At 33.8% G+C, this 17,221-nt stretch overlaps 1 protein-coding gene across 4 annotated transcripts in view; it reads left to right on the top strand.

Moving 5' to 3' along the window:
- The window catches only part of CUL2 (cullin 2), a 136,879-nt gene that overhangs the window by 91,029 nt on the left and 28,629 nt on the right, over window positions 1–17,221 (top strand). For all 4 annotated transcript variants that reach the window (XM_044678736.1, XM_044678737.1, XM_044678738.1 and 1 more), the window contains 5 exons: window positions 2,814–2,910; window positions 3,010–3,120; window positions 7,572–7,734; window positions 8,010–8,134; window positions 14,022–14,129. In XM_044678736.1, coding sequence (XP_044534671.1) covers window positions 2,814–2,910; window positions 3,010–3,120; window positions 7,572–7,734; window positions 8,010–8,134; window positions 14,022–14,129 — 604 coding nt within the window. The remainder of the gene's footprint in view (window positions 1–2,813; window positions 2,911–3,009; window positions 3,121–7,571; window positions 7,735–8,009; window positions 8,135–14,021; window positions 14,130–17,221) is intronic.

The raw sequence follows: 17,221 nt of genomic DNA, 5'->3' as shown, positions 1-17,221 counted from the left end.
AGAAGTGAGATAATAGGAAGTTGTAGTCAGATAGATGAAGGTCATATTTCTTGATTAAGGAATAGAACACTTGTAGGTAATGGTAAATCCAGGATGTAACCACTCTTGTGTTTGGCACAATCTAAACTTTGGTACAGTTTTTAAAACTGGCTATAGGATTTATGGAAAACCAGAAATTGGAAGGTTAGAGAATGTAAGCAATCGTCAATATGAATTTGAAAGTTACTTAATATAAGAGCAGGAATTGGGGAGAAGAGAAAGAAGGTGAGCTCGGTGAACTTCATTAAAAATAAGGAAGAATGATATCTGCACTGTGTGGAAAATTTTAATTATATTAATTTTAAAGGAGAAGTTGCTGAGTGATGGCAGTAAATGGAGATCAGAAGTAGCAGCCCAAGATAAATAAATATACTAATGGACTTGTTTAATTGATTATCCACCCATCTTGGTATAATGATCTTGACAGAAGATAGTCTTCCTTTGTTTAGTTTCATGTTTTAATTGGACCAAATTCTTTTGAGTGAATATGGATCTCTTTTAGAAGGCTGTGTTCTAATTTGATGCAATTAGCACAAGGTCATCTGGAAACAGTTGCATCTGCAGGACCTCCCAACTGTGCTAATCTAGGGTGAATCTCTTCCCTTTTGACTGCATTGGATATTTTCCTTGGCACATGTATGGCCGTGAGCGTATGTTTGGTCAGCACATTCCTGAGTTTTTATCATTGCCTGATAATATTACTAGTTAGTATTCAAAGAGCATTGAACAGTTTTCTTTGTTGTTAAATATTTCAGTGGTCCTTATATGATTTTTAACATAGGAGTGATAGTAGGAGAACCTTTGAGACATCAATTCTACTGAGTCAAAGCCTTTTTATAATTCAACAAACAAGTGAAATGGGATCTTGTGTTTGATATTAGTTCTAGGAGTGTAAAAATAAGATTTATTATAGTATGCCATTTATGAAAGATGTATGACTTCTCAAAACTTAATAAAGGATGACATTATTCCTAGTCTTATTTTCATGAAGATTCTGTAGAATTGGGAAAGTAGCTTTATAGTTTAATAGTTATTGATATTTTCTTAGGGTGGTATTTTTTTATAATTAGCATAATTAGGAGTGGGAAGGAGAATAAACCGCTGATAATTTGCTCAGTGCTTTGCTTCATTTCACATATGTAGCTATAAACTGAGAATCTAGTACATAAAAGAACAGAATATTCTGCTTAAATGTACAAGAACAAGACTAAAGAGAAAATTACCAATGATGAGTTGTTTCATAAGTTTATTAAAAGTTTCTTGGGAGTGGGAGTGCGTGGAGCTAAGTGGCTCAGTGGATTTGAGAAGCAGGCTTAGGGATGGGAGGTCCTGGAGTCAAATATGACCTTATATACTTCCTAGCAGTATGACCCTGGGCAAATCACTTAATCCCCATTGCCTAGCTATTATTGCCCTTCTACCTTGGAACCAACATACAGTATTCATTCTAAGATGGAAAGTAAGAGTTTAAAAAGAACAAGTCTATTAAGGAATTATAGTAATATGATCTATATTATGTATAGTAATAGAATATGATATAGTAATGTGAAAAGATGTGACCATTCTTTCAAAGAAGAAAATTCTAAAACATCCAGGGCTGGTGTTAAAAATTTAAGTAAAGATAAGGTAGATTTCAAATAATGTTACCTTGACCAGAAGGTAGTCCAACAGAATCTAGGTCACAGAATCCTGAGCTGGAGTCCAGTCTTATCTCTGAATTGCTCAGGATCCTGAGAAAACCACTTAAAATCTTTGCTCCCACTTTCATAGAAGTTACAGATAACCTCATTTTTACTTATTTGGTTAAATCATAATGATTAATATTTTACAAATGTAAAGAATTATAAAAGTTTTAGTTGTAATTCTTACTATCTTTTATAATAGAGGAACAAACAAATGATTTTGAATTTCTACCTTTATGCCTTTATGGAAAAGGGGAAGACAGGGAGCATCTAGGTGGCTCAGTGGACTGAGAGCCAGAGGTCCTAGGTTCAAATCTGGCTTCAGATACTTCCTGACTTTGTGACTGTGGGCAAGTCACTTAACCCCCATTTCCTAGTCCTTACCACTCTTCTGCCTTGCAACCAATAGACAGTATTGATTCCAAGAAGGAAGGTAAGAGGTAAGGGTTTAACCAAAAAAGAGAGACAGAGACAGAGAGATACACAGATACACAGATACACAGGAAGGCATGTAGGCAAACAAGCAGGCAAGCAAGTCCCCCTGACATTGCTGCTTTTGGGGTAGAAATATTAGTGCAGTAGGGAAAATCTGGGAAATTAGATGACCTGAGTTTAAATCCCAGCCCTTCTGCCTGTGTGACTGGGGGCAAATCACTTAAATATTCCTGGACCTCAATGCCTCTTATGTAAAATTGAGGCATTGGACTAGATGATCTCTAAAAATTCCTTTCAAATTTAAATCAATATTTCTGTAATCCTAAGGACAAAGATTCAGCTTGCTTTATTTGTGCTGACAAATATACTACACATGACTAAGTAAAAAAAATATTTTTTAAAACCCTTTAAAATTAATGGATTCCTAGATACTTGTTAGTGTTTATTCACTTGAGTTAAGCTTGTAACTTGTCTCATCATTCTCAGTAGTTCTCTTATAATTTTTATAAAGTTATATATTTAAACAACTGACACAGAATACTTGGTGCTTATTTTCTTAATTGAATTAGAAAAGTGTCATAGGCAGTCTCAGACTTTGATGTATTTTTTAAAGTTATTTGGATTCTCATGAGTATTTTGTGCTGTTGCTTATTTTAGTGATCGCTGTGGGGAAGACCCAAATCAAAAAGTAATCCATGGGGTTATTAACTCCTTTGTTCATGTTGAACAGTATAAGAAAAAATTCCCCTTAAAGGTAAAAGACAACTCATTCTTTTTAAAAGAAATTCTGAGAACTTTAATTTTAAAAACTCATTCTTGTTTTTGCTAATATTCTTTTTATTATTCTATTTAGTTTTATCAGGAAATTTTTGAGTTGTCTTTTCTGACTGAAACAGGGGAGTATTATAAACAAGAAGCTTCAAATTTGTTACAAGAATCAAACTGTTCACAATATATGGAAAAGGTAAGAAATAAAAGTATGTTCTATTGAAGATATACTTATGTCATAAATAAGTTATTACTACAGATGCAACAATTTTAAAAAGGTTTTTTTTTTTGCTTGAGAATAAACATTTTATTTTATTGTTACTCAGAGTTTAAGTTAGTATTTCATAGCTCTGACTTACCAATAACATTTTTTCACTGAAAAAATTTTCCTTTGTCAATGTTGATTCTTTGGGGGCAAATTTTAATAATTTGATTAAGTTGTTATTAAGTTATATAAATAACTAAAAGTCAGATTCTTTACCAAAGGAAACTGTCTGCTCATTTGTAGCATAAAAGCAGTGTAAGAGTTTTGTTTTAAATACAAATAAAAGGAAAGAGGAAATAATATTACCTTCCAGAAGAAGACTTTATTTTGAGTTTGTCAAATTCTTGGAGAACTGAAATAAAAGTGGCTATTAAAAACTAGAGTTTTTTTTTTTTAGTTGATCTTAGAGACTTTTTTGATATTTATCTACTCAGTAAGGGTTTGTGTAACTTTTCATAATGTTGTAAGTGTTGTACTCATTTACAAATTTCATAATACTAATTGAGTGATTATGTGTAGAGTTTTAAATTACTATTTCTTTTGTAGACATGTAAATATTGCATAAAATAATCCTTTATGCAAATAATAAAGGGATTTCACATTTAATTTAAAGAAAAACTATGTAGTATGACTCATTATATAGTTTCATAATCAAGTGAGCACTAGACTAAGAGTCAGAGATAAGGCTGAATTCTAGTCTTGGCTTTACTGCTGTCAAACTGTGATAATCTTGAACAAGCCATTGAGGCAGCTGTTATAGTTGTTAGGGAGAGGAGTTTCAGCGAAACATAAATGGGATTGTAGACAAAATTGCAAAGGCAGCAAAAGTTATATTTGGCTTCCTCATTCTTTGTTTTTTGTACATTTATTATGCATCATTAAATCTTTCTCCAATGATTCTCTGATTCAAACTTCCCTTCCTGCGTGTGCCTTATTTTTCACATTTACACAGTCTTTGCAATTTTTGCCTTTGGAAGCTATGGGCCTCTCCTTGTTTTAAAGACCTTATTTTCATTAAAGGGGGAATTGTTTCCCCTTGTAAAGACCAAGAAGTTGCCAGGGATAGGCTTAGGGTGCCCTTCTATGACCTTTTTGTATGCTGTTTCCCCATTTCTTTGTATTTCTTCTCCTCATGTCACCCAGTAATGTTCTGAGTGTAATGCATACCATATCCACATTGGAGCATTTGAAGCTATATAACCTAGCCTAGGCTTGAGTGTTTTTCAGTAGTATGATCCTTATGGTAGCCCAAGATATAGTCATGTGCCCATTTTTGTCAAGAAGAATAATATGAGATGCTTAGTCAAATGCTTTCTTATTATCTAGCTAAACAATATATCTACAGAATATCCCCAATATATCAATTTATTATTCTTATTTTTTTAAAAATAGAAGATAGTCTGGCATGATGTTTTAAAAAATTAAGTTGCCATTTGTTTTTTTCTAAGTGATATTATATTTTTTTATTCATTTGTTACTTTTTTTTAAAGTTCTTTTGTTGCCATTGTTTTTATGTTGCAGTTATTCCTAGCCTTGTATATCTTTGTACACCAAAGAAAAACATTGTACAAAGCCAACCTACAGAATGATCAAATCTTACAGTGTATCTCACCTTCCATAGCCATAGTTCTCCTCCTCTTCAGTGAAAGGAGAGATAGGGGTATTTGTTGTTTATATCACTGTGACTTATTCTTTGTTTTTGTTGTCGTTTATTCTCAACTTCAATATTTTATATACAGCTTACTTTCCTTTTTAAATTATAAATTCATCATGTAACTTTCAGTTATTTTACTGATCTGTGATTCCTTTTGGTGTTTTTTGTTTTCTTCTGTACATTTGAAAGGTAATTCTACAATCATTTTTTACCTTTTAAATCTTTGTCTATCTTTTTTTTTTCCTTATATATCTTGAGTCTATCATTTCTCATTCAGGAGATAGGTAGCCTGCTTCATTATAGTTCTTCTGGAATTGTGGTTGGTCATGGCATTGATCAAAGTTTTTAAGTGTTCAGAGTTGTTTTTTTAATGTATAAATTTTTCTCTTGGTTCTACTCATTTCACTTTGCATCCGTTTGCATAAATATTCACAGGTTTTACTTACTTTTACTTTCATATGCCATAATTTGGTTTAGTCATTCCTTAATTGACATCTCCATGATCTATTCTATAAATCCTAGCTGACTCTTTGTGATCAATATTTTTGTTTTCTTACGTTCATGACCATTGGTTTTTTTTAGTACTCTAAGATATAATTATTCTAGATTTGGGGCTTAAACTTATCAAAAGTAGCTAGTCACTCTTTTATTGTCCCCCTATCTGTTAGGTATTACTTTCCAATTAGCTTTGTTCTATCCTTGGCAGTCCAGATTTTTCTCTGTGGTCTGTTATCATCAATCCATTTAAACAGAGTAGAAGTCTTAGCCCTTTGAACCTTCTCTTTTGCCTAAAATAGTAAAAGCAGAAGAACAGAAGCAATTTAATTGTCCTTAAAATATACCTGGACTTTCAGTTACATGGGGTTTTTCCTCCTAGAAAGCATTTAAGCCTACTATAATTATATAGCTTCAAATGTTCCTGAGTGGTTATGATAAATAAGAATAGAATAAATAAATAAGTCCTTTGGAATACTTGTTGATCACTTTGTTGAGCTGAGTTAATGAATCTTTCAAAACTGTATTGCTGGTTTGGGGAAGGGGGGGGAATGTGATTTAGCCCTTACCTTCCATCATTGAATCAATACTTTGTATTGGTTCCAAGACATAATAGTGGTAAGGGATAGACAACAGGTTAAGTGATTTGCCCAGGCCACAAAACTAGGAATTGTCTGAGGCCAGATTTGAACCCAGGACTCTCCCGTCTCTAGACCTGATTCTCAATCCACTGAATCACCTTGCTGCTCACCTGTATTGCTGTTACTGTATAAATTGTTTTCCTGGTTCTGCTGATTTCATTGCATCAGTTATAATTCTTCCCAACTTTTTATGAAACCATTACTACCATCATTTCTTATAGCACAATAGGATTTTATGATATTCAGATTCTATAATTTGTTAAGCCATTTCCCCAGTTGATCAGCATCTCCTCATTTTTCAGTTCTTTACCACCACAAAAAGTGCTGCTATAAATAAATATTTTTGTGCATATGTATCCTTCCCTTTTCATTTGTTCTGTGGGGGTATAGACCTATGATTGAGATCACTGGATCAACGGGTATGCACAGTTTGCCCTTTGAGCATAATATTCCCTTTGGGTATAATTCCAAATTGCTTTCCAGTTTACACCTCTTTGTACAGCACATTAATGAACCTATTTTCCTATATCCCCTCTAGTATTTAGCATTCTCCTTTTCTTTCATCTTGGCCAGTCTAGTAGACCTAAAAATGTACATTAGAGTTGTTTTAATTTGCATTCCTCTAGTTAGTGATTTAGAGCATTTTAATGTGACTATTAGTAGCTTTGATTTCTTTCTTGGCATGTCATTCTCAAGAGTTTCCATCTTTTGTGTTGAATTTTCTTGTGGAATTTTAGTTCATGAGATCTTATCTACCTTTTCTTCTGAAATAAATTGGTTTCTCTGTAACATGGATATATGAATGATCTCTAAATGCTCTATCACTATACAAATCTCCCATTTTTCTTCTTTATACATTCATGTTACCAATCTCATGGCAAAATTGCCATTTGCCAGACATAACCCTTTATTCTCCTTTTCTGCCTTCCATGCCTTTTCTTATCTCCATATTTACCAATTAAAATCCCACACCCTTTTTAAGACCTTGTTCAAATTTCTTTTTTGTACAAAAGTTTTTACTTATTCCCCACCTTCCACAAACCTATCTCCTTCCTTTTTTTTGTCTTGAGGCATTCTTTACTCCTGTACTCAACAACTTCTGTCTTAAATTAAACTGTTTATATCTTATCACTTCTACTGGGTTAAAAGTTTCCTATAGGAAACTTATATAAGTTGTCTTTGGTATGGTACAAAGAATGTAGGACTTGAAGGTTAACTTTATGACCTTTGGCAAAGCACTTATCCACTCAGAACCTCAGTTTCCACATCTATAAAATAGGAGTACTAATAAAACACTCATAGGTTTTTATCTAGAAAGTGTTATAAACCTTAATGTCATGTATGAATGTGAGCTATTTCTATTTTCATAATTGAGATTTGTCAGGTACTAGTTCTCATTATGATCATAACTTGTTATTAGATAAAAAGTGAATTAAAGTTAGTTTTCATATTCTATATCCCTTTTCCATTTTATTTGAATAGTTAATGGTGTTTTCTCACCTTCATTTCACTCCACCACTCTTAATTTATGTTTTTCCTCATAAAACAAAGGTCAGTTTCTGTAGTTCTTACTATACAATATATTTCTTTAGGTCCTAGGTAGATTAAAAGATGAAGAAATGCGATGTAGAAAATATTTACATCCAAGTTCATATAATAAAGTGATTCATGAATGTCAGCAGCGGATGGTGGCAGACCATTTACAGTTTCTGCATGCAGAATGTCACAATATTATCCGACAAGAGAAAAGAAGTGGTAAGTCATACCCAAAAAAAATCTCAAGTAAAAATTAGCAAACCAAAATTATTGGGTTTTTGTTGCTGTTTCTAGAATTTAATGTTAATATAGCTCATCACTTTTAACTTCTTAAGTCATACATTTGGAAAATGTTCTTCAGCATATTATATGAATATTTTTGCAGATTTTATAGGAAATATAATGTTTTATATTGAGGACATTTCAAAAAGTGCATTTTAAAAACACTTCTTTAAAAAACTAGGAATTAATACATTTGACTTTTTTTTTAACAGACATGGCAAATATGTACACCTTGCTTCGTGCTGTGTCAAGTGGTTTACCTCATATGATTCAAGAATTGCAGAACCATATTCATGATGAGGGTCTCAGAGCAACTGGTAATCTTTCTCAGGAAAATGTGAGTTTGGATATATGGTCTTGGAAAGCTGTTCTTTTGATCATATTTGTCATCAACTTTTAATTTGCTTCCATGTATACTTTCTTCCTCATCTTACTGTTTTTCTTATCATTGTCATATGATAGTTTTATGCAAATTATATAAAGCATATTTAGATCAATGATTTTGTGCCTTTTATAGGATTTTTTTATAAACATTGTTGATCCAGGCTTCTTAATAACATTAATTTGGATTTCTCAAACTTGTAGAAGTAGGGTTAGAATTTAACTAATAGAGAAAAAAAAAAAAAAAGAATGAAAAGAGAACAAAGATCTCACTGTCAATGGTAACTGTTTTGTGATCCCTTATAACATCACAGTGGTCTTTTTTTTTTTCTGTATAGGCAACTAATAGTATTAGAATTGTAATTTTACTTTATGCTCTCAATTTAGGTAAGAGTGGTATCCTAAAAAATTATATTGAGGTTTAGGCTATTGTAGAAATTACACCTACACTTTCTTTTAAGATTTTCTTTTGTTTGAGTTGCTTACTATTAGTTGATAGCCCAGTTTCTAGAACCTAAGCTCCCATGGTTACCAGGTTTTTGTCTATAGTAATACTGCCCTTTCTCTCACACTTGACTTCTAATCAGTTGTCTCAATACTTTTTTTTTTTTTAATCAAGGTTGATTAGGTAGGCTGCCTTCCTCTATTGGAATAGGAAATCTTTCCTTATTTGGTTATTGAACAATCCCTGTTGATGGTGGAAACATGGAACTTTTTTTTCTTTCTCTCAGAAAGGATCATTATAAACCAGAAGTTCTTGGGTCAGTTTGTAAGCACATTTCAAATTCATCATGACCTTTATGGCTTACACCTGATGTACATATTTAATTAAGAATGGATGCATTCTTGTGTGACTAATGACTACCCTAACTCCCAAATCAGGTACCCAGTTCCCACAGCTACGACCAGTTATTAACTATTCCTAGTTTCTGGAAACTTTGATCCTTAGATAGGGAGAAATCTCAGAATCTATTGCTTGGTTGACTTAGCATCTAATCAGTCTCACTCTGACTTTTTATCTCATTTTGCTAACCAGCCTCTTTGTAGACCACAATTCTAATGTCATTTTAAATAATTTTCCCTCTTATTTCCCTGTGTCTCAGTTCTTTCCCTGCTTTCTTTCCCACCATCCATATTTCTCCAGTGCCTTTGGTTTAGTCTCTAATATTTGCTGTCAGACTTTCTTAGCAAACTCAGCTACCTTTCTTTCTCCTATTTCCTGCTGCCAGATTTCTCTCATGCTACAACTACCTGCCTGCCTGACAAAATTTCCATTTACCAAGACTTTTTCATTTTCCCTATAGGCAGACTCCTAATGCTATTTTTGGCCACTATTTTTTAGCCATCTTCTTATTTCTTAGGGGATGATCAGTGGAAACTCCACTCACAGGATGGTGATACGTAAGAGTTGCCCTTGGTTGATAGATTAAGAATTAGACTTCTAGTCCCAGCTCTGCACTCTTCCCCTACACGATTCATTCTTCTAAGAATGTCAGTTTTCTCATCTGTAAAATGATGTGGTTGGATGAGATAATCTCCAAAAATCCCTTTTACCCTAATCTTTTGTGATTCTGTAATTCTTTGCTTACTAAATCCTGCCAGATGTTAAGATTGTCATCAATCCTGTGTTTAGCCCATCTAACCTATAACATATCCCTGGTTTATATAGTAAGGAGTCGCCATATAAATGGTCATCTGCCTATCAATGGCTTGACTTTCCCTTTCATGGTCATCTTTTTATTGCCTTCTCTGTGGAAATGAGAGCTCTTTTCCCATTCTCTTTATGCTTTTCTTTTTCTTGAGTTGAATGTCTAGTTTTTACAAAGGGGAATTTCTGCCTCTTAAAGATAGTCAATTTCTGGATTTATTCAGAAAATCATTATTCCACTTATGGTCAAACTTTCCATTTACTTCTGGGCTTTCTTTTTCTTGATACCTATTCCACCCTTGCCTCCATTATATCAACAAGGATACAGCAGTAATAAAGCAAGCATTCATTAAGCAGTTCTTATGTGCCAGTTGTTTCTGTTTTGAGCGCTATGGATATGAAGGGAAAACATAGGCTGTACCCTCAAAGACCTCCCTCTGACAAGGAGCTCACATTCTATTAAGTTCTCCTTTGTATACTTACTGAATATTTGGGTCAACAAGAAACAATCTTTAGTCAGAAAATCTTCCTCTAGGATCTCAGGCAGAAGTTCTTGTTTTTTGTGTTGTGGCCCCCTTTATCAATCTGGTAAAGGCTTTGGACCATTTTACATGCATAAAGTAAGAGACATGGTATTACAAAGTAAAAGAGTTTATTGAAATGGAGTTATAAAAACACTTTAAAAAATTCAGCTCTTTGAATGTTGCTATAATTCAGCAAACGAATTCACCTGGTATCTTCTTATACCTCCTAAGCTGTAGACATTCTTTTATTTAGACGAAACTTAGTGTCATCTCCTTAGTGTGATATAATTGAGTGATTTAGTTTTGTTCAGAAATTTTAATACTTCTTACCCTCGATCTGTGGGAAATGGAGTCTTAGGACCAGGCTTGCATTTCAGCCTTGCCTCCTATTGTCTGTATGACCTCAGACAAATCTCTTAACCCTTTCTAACTCATTTTCATCTGTAAAATTATAGGATTAGACATTATGGCCAATATTTGTAAAGCCAACTATCAATACATATTTTTTAAGTGCTTACTATGTGCTAGGCACTATACAAGTCCTGGGGATATGAATAGGGGGAAAAAAAACAGTCCCTGCTGTTGAGGAGCTTACAATCTAATGAAGGGAATCAACACACAAAAGAAAGTTGAAAAGCAGGAGGGTGATGATAGGAATAGGATGGTGCTGAAAAGGAGTGAGAAGAGTGACCTTCTCTTATTTCTAATTTGGGATCAAGCTTGTCCAGAAATATTTTTGATAATTCTACGTTCAACTATAAGACAGAAATGCTATCCACCAATAGTAGTGTATAGAAACCCAAAAGTATGACAAGTAATGATAAAGAAAAAAAGGAATTCCATAAGGAGTTAAATGAAGTTATTAGGGCAGCACATGCTGCTTCTGATAATCTATTAGATGTGACTACTACAAGATTATGATAAAAAAAGGTATAAACATCAACATAGAATATAAAGGGAATGAACTGGAAAACTATATGTCCCCTCCTTCTTTTACTCATTATGGATATCTAAGCATAACCTAAAAATTACTAATACTGCCAGAAAAGACAAATAAAGACAAATAACCATTTTAAACATTTTTCAAAATACATAAGATTTACTTTGACAGCATGAATGAATAGGACTGAATGATGAACTATAACACTTTTCATGTTCTAAATTTTGATAGGAAGAAAGGAAGGGAGAAAGGAATTATTAAACACATAGTATATACAGGCACTATGCTAAGTACTTTATAAATATTATTTTGTTTTATTCTCAACAACTGTGTGCAGCAGTAGGTACTACTATTACATCTCTTTTATCTGAGGAAAATGAGGGAAACTTAATTTTTTTTTGCCCATAGAAATACAGATATTAAGAGTTCTAGATTAGATATGAATTCTGATCTTCCTGACCATAAGCCTAATACCTGAACTACTATGCCATCTAGTTGCTACTTAATATAATCAGTATGTCTCAGGATGGAATCCAGAGCAGTGGGATGATCTGAAGTTCTTTGGGAGGTCAGGGGCATAAGCATTTTGCAAATGTATTGCAGTCTCTTGAAGTTTTTAGGCAAAGGAACAAAAAAGTCACCATAACAAAATATAACAAAATACTTAAAATAGGCAGGCCTAGTTCACATATGCACATAGGAAAGAGATGAGTCCAACTTTTGGGCTACCAGTCCTATATCATGGACAGGGAAATTAAAGCAGAAAAGGAACAAATATGGCTACAACCTTTTTGAATTTAGTCATGTTGCTATTTAATTGTTTTGAGTTCTCTCTGATTCTTGGTAACCCCTTTTGGGATTTTCTTGGCAAAGGTCCTAGAGAAGTTTGCCATGCCCTTCTCCAGCTCATTTTACAGATGAGAAAATTAAGATCAAAAGTGTAAGAGACTTGTCTAGGGTCACACAACCATTAAGTATCTGAGGCCAGATTTGATCATAGGTCTTCTTGATATCAGAACCAGTGTTCTATACACTGATCCACCTAGCTGCCCTATAGCATTCCCTTGTTACTACTTGAGTTACTGAATTCTTCACAAAGCATAGTTCCTTAGAGAGAAACAAAAGTTAGACCTTTAACTCACTTCTCAAAACATGTGGGAACTCCCTACCAAACTAAACTAAAATGAATGGTAGATATAAAGTAGCAGCATTCCTAAGTTCATATTTATAGTTGGGATAAATTCTCCTATAATTTAAGGGACAGGAACATACATTTATTAAATGTCTACTATATGTTGGGCTCTGTCAACATATAGTAAAGCTAAAATATAGTAAAGCTAACAGAGCCTAACATATAATAAAACTAAATGCTTTACAAATACTGGTCATCATGGATGATATTGTCTCAGTGCCCACTTTATACTTCTTAAGATTCTCCAGCAGCACTCACTTGGATTTCTTTGACTTTTCCACCACCCTAATCCTATCATCACCCTCCTGCTTTTCAGCTTTCTTTTGTGTGTTGATTCCCTTCATTAGATTTTAAGCTCCTCAACAGCAGGGTCTGGTTTTTTTTTTTTTTTTTTTGCTATTCATATCCCTAGGACTTATATAATGCCTAGCACATAGTAAGCACTTAAAAATATGTATTGATAATTGACTTTACAAATATTGGTCATTATGTCTAATCCTATAATTTTACAGATGAAAATGAGCTAGAAAGGTTAAGTGATTTGTCCGAGGTCATATAGACAATAGGAGACAAGGTTGAAATTCAAGCCTGGTCCTAAGACTATAAGGTATGCAGGTATGGAACAGATTTTTTTAAAAAAAGGAACTTATCAGTTTTACTGATTGTTTTCTTTTTTTCTTTTTCTTTTTTTTTTTTTTTTTTTTTTTTACTGTAGGAAATGGCTTTCTAGAAGGAAGGGGGAGAATTAGATAGAAATTTTAGGTCTATAAAAACAAAAGGTATCAATAAAAATTCATTTTTAAAAATGATTCAGTACATGTAGAAATTTATCTGTAATGGATTAACAGCTAACTTTGTCCCCTTGAATATTGGTGTTTAATACATTACCACATGCTATCTTGACAACTGGTGTAAGGATCACTAAAATCATAGCTTTTTAATAATTTGTCCAAGCAATTAAGTTGCTTGCTTTGTTCTAGGAGCAGTGCTATGGAAGGCTCTAAGAAGCAATCTAGTTCAACTCACATATTTAAATCTATCAACAAATATTTGCCTAGTGCTTGCTGTGTGAAAAACACTATGTGTGTATATGGGGAAACAATCCCATATGACATATAGCTAGTTAATCACAAAGCTGATAGAATAACTATGGTCTATTGAATTATAGTCTGATATTCTTGCCACTAGGCTCTGCTATTAGTTCTTATTATTTTCCAGCATCCTCAAGAATTCTTAATTATCAATGGTCAGTATTGATTTTTTTAGTCCTTGCAAAGACATGTATTTTGTCAGATATAAATAGATTGTTGAAAATGCCTCTTTGGAGAAATTTTCAAGTGCTTCTCAAATATTTTAATATATTGTCAGCTATGCATATAAATAAAAATTGCTGAGCTAGTTTCTTTGGGTTTTCACCTAGTATATTTTTATAATAGCTTGCTTTGGAAATTTTACTCTTTAAATTAATTGACATGGAGTCAACATAATTTAATTTATATTTTAAAATCTCATTGTTTGATTTACATTGAATATTTATAGATGCCAACTCAATTTGTGGAGTCAGTTTTGGAGGTGCATGGTAAATTTGCCCAGCTTATCAACACTGTTTTGAATGGTGATCAACACTTCATGAGTGCCCTGGATAAGGTAATTTTTATAATATATGAAACAAGTTGTATAATTTCATCATCTATAATACTCAGAATTATGCATTAGTGTTCCTATAGTGTTATAGCTAGATGGTGTCATTGGTGTGATATTTTGAGTAAAATAATGATGTTGATATAGTAAGTAGTATTGAGATTACTTGGCCTAAATCAGTCATGGAAATTAACAAGTGAAAATGTTTCGAAATGGAATCTTTTTTAATTTTAATAAATAGGAATTAATTCATATTGGTTTTGAGTTAAAAATTCATAGTTTCTCTAAATAATTATTCCTCTGAATCTTGATAAATTGATCTTTTGGCAGCTTCTTTGATTTTTCTTTGCATTTTCAGGCTCATTGTATAATAGTTATAAATAAATAAGTTTCAGTTCAATATATAGACATTTGGTCATTTATGCATAGATTTATCTACCTTCGAAATGACCAAATACTATATTTAATGGGATGAAAATCATTGACATTTCCATAGCACTTTCCAATTTTAAAACTCTTTGGAGCAAGTAGTATTATCCACATTTTGTAGATGAGGAAACTGAGGGTCAGATAAGTTCAATGATTTGTTAATGGTCAAGACATTTCAACATTAGGTCATGCTAAACCTCCTCTTCAGTAAATCTTTGTGGAAGGGTATAGATTTTAGATATAATTTAATTAGTTTTTAGTGATTTATAATGTTTATGGAATTCCCATGGATTTGTGGCTAGAAAAGCTAAGTTGCAATGATTTTGAGTGAATAATTAAAATTTGGTTTTTACTAGGCGTTGATTAGGTATATAAAAACATAAAAATCATGTATGTATATATAAAACTTTTCTTTCTGGTGTTTGTTGACTGATTTGATTCTAAAGCACTGTGTAGTCCCTGTAAGATTGTAGTCAGACTATCAGACAACAAGGATTTATTAAGCATTTTCTATGTGGCAGGCACTGGGATATAAATGCAAATAATAAAACAAGCCTTATCTCAGTCATCTTACATTCTAATAACTCACAAGATCCTAGAGGTGACCCTTTAGGGAATCTTTTAATTATATTACACACTGCTACTCACAGAGTTCCAATCATTCTACTTCTCATTTAAACTGACTATTAATGATCATTCCTTTAATTCTTAAGCAGAAACATTTACTAAGAAAAGAAAAATAATAAGCATAACAGGCTACTTACAAACATGAGTCACACTTTCTTATCAATATATGAAGTATCTTTGGTGGGAGGGGAATGAGACACCAACTTAGAGAAGCCTAACCTTGAGATACATGAGTAGTAGGAGAAAGCATATGCCTGGGACAATGTATGGCTCTGGAAGGTAGGTTTTGGTACTCTTGGTTCTTTAGGAAACAACTGCTAGACTTATTTTCTTTTGCCCCTCTTTTGGATCTCTTGACTTTGCCACCAGAGAGCTCTACTCAGCTCTCTTAACAAACAGGAGCTCCTTGGCTGCATGCTAGGGCAATGTTAGCCTATTTCAGTGAAGAGTGATTCCCTAAAATTTGTGATTTGCAAAGCTATTCAGGAGCAGTCTCCAAGTCAAAGGGGGTTTCTTCTTCTCAAGCCATAAAGGCAGAAATGGGCAATCTTAGTTTCATTGCTGGGGGGTTTTACCTTTTCTCAAGCTGTAGATAGCCAACCTTATGTGAGCTCTTCACACAGTAGAGCATTCTTATTGCTCTAGTCATTAAAACTTCCTTCCAAATGAACCATGAAGCCTCTTTGCCCTTGTCAGCTGGACTCAGCCCAAAGACCCTACTTTCAGGACTGTCCTTTCTCTGCTTTTCTGCTTGTGTGAACTTCTTGGTTCTGTGGTCTAGAATGCTTTTTAACATTGGGTTTGACCTGCTGATTCCTTGACCTCTTCTGTCTTTCTTGCTTAGCCCCAGAAACTCTTCCCATGTAGTCACTTTACTTTAGCTTAAAGTAAGAAGCCCAAATTCCACATTTCTGTCAAGTATGATACAGTCAGTATAGAATTTTACCATTGTCTCCAAACAGTTCTTTGATACATAGTTTATTAGATATAAACTTCAAGACCTTAAACACAGTTATGTAAAATAGCTGCTAGGAAGCAATGTACTACCACAGCTATCATTACCATCAGTAATTACTTTTGTCTCTGAAAAGCTGCCTTCACAATATATGATGTCTCAAATACTTTTCCTCTGATCGTCTGGTTTTCTTCACTAGTCTGTAAACATTTGTTAAGCACCTAGAATGTGCTAGGCACTGTGCTAAGCCCTAGGGATACAAATCTAATTGGAGAAAACAACAGGGAAAAAGCTGAGGAAGAGACAGACAGACAGACTGACGGGAGGGGAGCGTTGCCATGGGGTCATATTTATGATGGATGTATGTACAGAAGACTGTAACTAAGTGTGAGAGGTGGCTGGCCTTGGGAGTTCTCCTTAAACGGAGACTTAGGGAAGAATTCCTTGTTCCAATCTGTAATCAGAGGAGGGAAAGAGTACTGAGAATACTGATAAGGCAGGCATACCAAGAGTATTGTAGCCTTGAAGAACAATGTGGTCTCCTGGGGCATGATCATGATGGAGTCCTTGGAAAGGAATGGAGACAAGTGAGACTTCAAATCTTCTTAGAACTTAACTATGCTTTTCCTCAAACTATTTTTCTTTGTATTTCTCACAAGATTTTCCCCTTTCAGTGAATAAAATATCTATCTAAGAAAGGGGCTGCGCCTTGCTTAAGTATAGTCAGAATAAATATAAAAAGAATAAATACAAATAAATATAACATAGAGACACTAGTACTTGGGATCAGCAAAGTTTTCTTGTAGAAGGGAGTGTTGAAGCCAAAACTTGAAGGAGGAGATGAATCTCGTGAGGCAGCAGTCAGGCTTAGAGGACAGAGAGCACACGTGTGGGAGAGGGAGCATCCTGAGTAAAGAACAGTGAGAGGGCCGGTTGGTCAGATTGTAGAGGGGTGAAGGGCAGTCCAAAAGCTAGGCAGGGGTCTCAGTTGTGTACGGCTTTGAAAACTAAAGAGGAGTTAACATTTTCTTTTAAAGATATTGAGGGTGGGGGAGGGGGGAGCATCTGGGTAACTCGGTGTATTGAG

This window comes from Gracilinanus agilis, chromosome 5 (genome assembly GCF_016433145.1).
Source record: "Gracilinanus agilis isolate LMUSP501 chromosome 5, AgileGrace, whole genome shotgun sequence".
Classification (NCBI taxonomy): domain Eukaryota; kingdom Metazoa; phylum Chordata; class Mammalia; order Didelphimorphia; family Didelphidae; genus Gracilinanus; species Gracilinanus agilis.
This window is presented reverse-complemented; position numbering and strand designations above follow the sequence as displayed.